The following is a 3,525-nucleotide window of genomic DNA, read 5'->3' on the forward strand; positions in this document are numbered from 1 at the left end:
CCCCATAATAATTAAGCTAGCATGCTTGATTTAAAAAAAAGCATGCTTGATTTTTTTAAAAACACAAACGTAATTAATTATTAAAAACATTACATGTGGAAATTCAAGCAAGAGTGTTTTTTTTTGGGGGGGTAACAAGCCAAAGCGCTACTTGTGAGGAGGCAGTAGGAAGTTACTTGGACATTAAGTCTATGCCTTCCTCAAATAGCCACACACACACACATTCTCTCTCACACTCTGAGAGCCAGCGCCTCTGTATATCCAAAGCAAAAAATCATCGATGAGTGAGAGGCAAGAGGGCTCTTGAGCTGATCGATCTCAGGAAGGAGAGAGCGGCGGCTGTAGCGATCGCGAGAGAGAGAAAGAGAGAGCGAGAGGGAAGAGCGCTCTTAGGAACGAATGGAAGCTTGAGCGGTCGAGAGAGGGAGAGACACAGAGAGAGAGAGAGAGAGAGAGAGAGAGATTTTTGGTTGAGAGCGAGAGGGAAGAGCGCTCTTAGGAACGAGCGGAAGCTTGAGCGATCAGAGAGAGAGAGAGAGAGAGAGAGAGAGAGATTCTGTGGTTTTCATACCCACAAGTTGTTGGGCATCATCCAACGCTTAGGCCAGCTCTTGCTCCGCATTCGCTGAGATTCATTTTGTAGCTGCATATTCGGAAAAGTTCCATCCCATGGGTCAGCGTGATAAGAAGCGCGTGCCGTCCTCTGCTTTCTCCGGCCAGCTGCTGAAAAAGAGCGAAGCCTTGATTGTAAGTTAGTAGCATTCTCTTCAGGTTTTGAGTTTGAACTTGTGGGATGAAGGTAGACGAATCGAGAGCGAACTTGTAAGCGACGGGAGCACCTGTGGTGCTGGGAAGGTGAATTTTGCTGGCGTTCTGTAGGTTTTCCAAAGGGCAATGCAGAGACAAGTTCTTCCGTTGTAGTTGGTTGGAAAGTTTGTGCATTTCTTTCCTAAAGAGGCGAAATTGTAGACGGATTTTCTTCCGTTGCAGCTCGGTTTGTGTATAGATTCATGAGAAGCTTGATGTGATGGCCTGCGCACAGACGGTGACGCTGAAGATCGAGTACTATTGCGCCTGCAATGGATGTCAGGATTCGATCCGCAAGTGCCTGAAGGACGAGCCAGGTGAGAGGAACTCCGTGCCGGAGCGTGAAAACCTTTTGTTGCGATCGTTTCCGTTGTATGAAATCGACGGATACTTGGTGGATGTAACGAGAATTTTTGCAGCAGGTGTGCATAGGAGATGGGCGTGTAGATTTAGATTTCACGAAATGTGTGCAGCAGTTGTGCATAGGAGATTGGCGTGGGGTGTGTGTGTGTGTGTGTATGAGCCGTGTTAGTTCGAGAATGATGGAGATGCAAGATCGCGCAGGGGTGAGGAAGGTGAATGTAGACGTGGAGACGGGGATGGTGGAGGTGCAAGGCGAGGGGCTAGAGGCAGACAGGATTCTTCGCAAAGTGAAGAAGGTGAAGAACAGGGCGGAGCTTGTGCAACAACAACCGCCATGCGAGCTGATGCAGCTCGCCAAGAAACCTTCAGATGAGCTCCCTCCTGAGCTCCCTCCTGCTCCATCTTCGTCTCCTCCATCTTCTTCTCCTCCTCCTCCTCCTCCTCCTCCTTCTTCTTCTCCCCTCAAATCGCCCTTCGATCTCCTCCTCGACTCTGAACGTACCTTCGTCCTCGACCCCCACTCCAAAATCCGCTCCCGCGTCACTACCTCCCCCCTCGGCTGCACCATCCGCCTCGAGGAAACTCGCCTCTTCCTCGACAAATTCTCCCCAGCTTCCCCCGCCTGCTTCGACCCCCCCCCGCCCCCCTCCTCCGCTTCCCCGCGCCCCCCAATGACCCACTTCTCGGATCTCACATAGCCCTGCGCCTCGCTTGTAATGTGACATTCAGGGACCAATGTAACGATCTCCGTCGCATCCTCGTCTTTCATGTCTATGCTTCTTCTCCACCTCCAACATGGTACATTTGCGGAATCACCAGAATCTCTTATACTGTGTTTTCTATTCGGAGCTCGTATCTCCAGCATCTTGTTGCGCAAATCCACGCAGCCTGCGAGACGCATTGTAAAACAGCACAGAATCAACGGAGCTCAGGCATAAATCAAAATCCATTAGAGAATGGGTTGCAATGTTATTCCTCTCATACATTGGAGTTTTTTTGGAATTTCAGCTTTTAAATATAAGTTCAATAAGGTTTTTTTTAATGAACTAGAAAAGGTAACTTTTTGGTGGAAAATTAATATCAACTCCAAACTTTTGTGTCTCTTTTTGGAAAATTAGTTCTCTCTTGAACAATGCTCTAACTCCACTTGTTATTATTAATTTTTTTTCAAGATATGCCAATTTTTGTTGTATGGTGGGCTGCGTCTCCGTGTTGTTGTTGTCTCCTTTTAGCCACTTAACTTTTTCAGTCATAGCTTTTTGTCTTTAAATACATGGCTTTCCTTTTCTCACCACATCTTTTCCTTTTCCCACCTTTGAGGCTTCTTGTACTTAGTAACAATTAAAAAATGTGGACTTTGTGCAAACATGTTGGAGCCTCCCTAGAAACAACATGTATTGAGTGCGAAAGAACACAATACGAGTAGGGCTATGGTTTTCTTGTGAATATTGATGGAGAGTCTACATGGACTATGTTCATTTAACAATGATTCTTAGTTTGCGTATGATGGATTTGCAATTCATTGCATTCATTTATCAATCAACCTTGGTTTTTAATAGTCTTTCTTTATCATGGAGCATATAACCTCTCTATCTAAACCTTACCATTTTATCACTTATTAAGAAGAGAGAAGAACAAATAAAGTTAGGTGAACACGAGATACCACAAAGGGTTTGTAAAGACCTAAATGACAAGGTTATTTTATTATTGAATTATTGAGGCAAAGATAGGCATGTTTTGAGCCCAGAATAACACAGTGCTCACATGAGCTCGAAACTTTTTAAAATACGAGTCTTCATAAATTGAATTGAGACTTGTAGGTATCATTGCCTAGACTATGACCACAAGAACATTGATGTTGTCATCTTTCATCTTGCATACACCATGGTTAGAGTCCCTAGTGCTACCTCATTATGAAGGATATGCATTAGAAGAAAGAGCTAGTCTGGTTCTCAAAACATCAAATTTATTTACAAACAAAAAATTGTTTTCCCCCCCCCCAATCCCATATGCATATATTTATATATGTACATTTTTTACACAAGTATCATCGAAGAGGCAATACGCATCCTCTTTTATGTATTTATAAGTTGAGGGAAACTCATGATTGAGAATGTTATGGATAATAGTGTCATGGAAATTGTCTTGGATAATAGGGCCTTCTCACAAAGAAATGAAGCTTTATCTTACTATTGATGGTTTTGAAGATAATCAATCTTCCTTTTTGACTTAGCTTGGTAATTAAGGATAAAAGAATGGCTAGTTTTCAAAAAATGAAGACTGAAAGCGTCAAGGCTCTTCAAACACGTGCACCCATGCAAGTACATGAATAAACGTTTCACTTAACATCTTCAA

At 43.8% G+C, this 3,525-nt stretch overlaps 1 protein-coding gene across 1 annotated transcript; it reads left to right on the forward strand.

Annotated features, from left to right (window-relative positions):
* Nucleotides 1–208: 208 nt before the first annotated feature.
* LOC147888057 (uncharacterized) lies at nt 209–2,142 on the forward strand. The gene is made up of 3 exons (XM_087393802.1): nt 209–747; nt 1,043–1,124; nt 1,372–2,142. The coding sequence occupies exons 1-3, from the start codon at nt 670–672 to the stop codon at nt 1,866–1,868; spliced, it is 657 nt and encodes a 218-aa protein (XP_087249928.1). The 5' UTR covers nt 209–669; the 3' UTR covers nt 1,869–2,142.
* Nucleotides 2,143–3,525: the final 1,383 nt, after the last annotated feature.

This window comes from Dipteris shenzhenensis, chromosome 22, assembly GCF_047967505.1.
Source record: "Dipteris shenzhenensis isolate YYH24624 ecotype China chromosome 22, Dip_SZ_1.0, whole genome shotgun sequence".
NCBI lineage: Eukaryota > Viridiplantae > Streptophyta > Polypodiopsida > Gleicheniales > Dipteridaceae > Dipteris > Dipteris shenzhenensis.

Excerpts from the sequence above, each read along its gene's own strand:
- LOC147888057 (XM_087393802.1), top strand. The coding sequence starts at position 670 with ATGGGTCAGCGTGATAAGAAGCGCGTGCCGTCCTCTGCTTTCTCCGGC. Across the intron at positions 748-1,042 it reads AAAAGAGCGAAGCCTTGATT|ACGGTGACGCTGAAGATCGA; the intron begins GTAAGTTAGTAG and ends GCCTGCGCACAG. Across the intron at positions 1,125-1,371 it reads GTGCCTGAAGGACGAGCCAG|GGGTGAGGAAGGTGAATGTA; the intron begins GTGAGAGGAACT and ends AAGATCGCGCAG.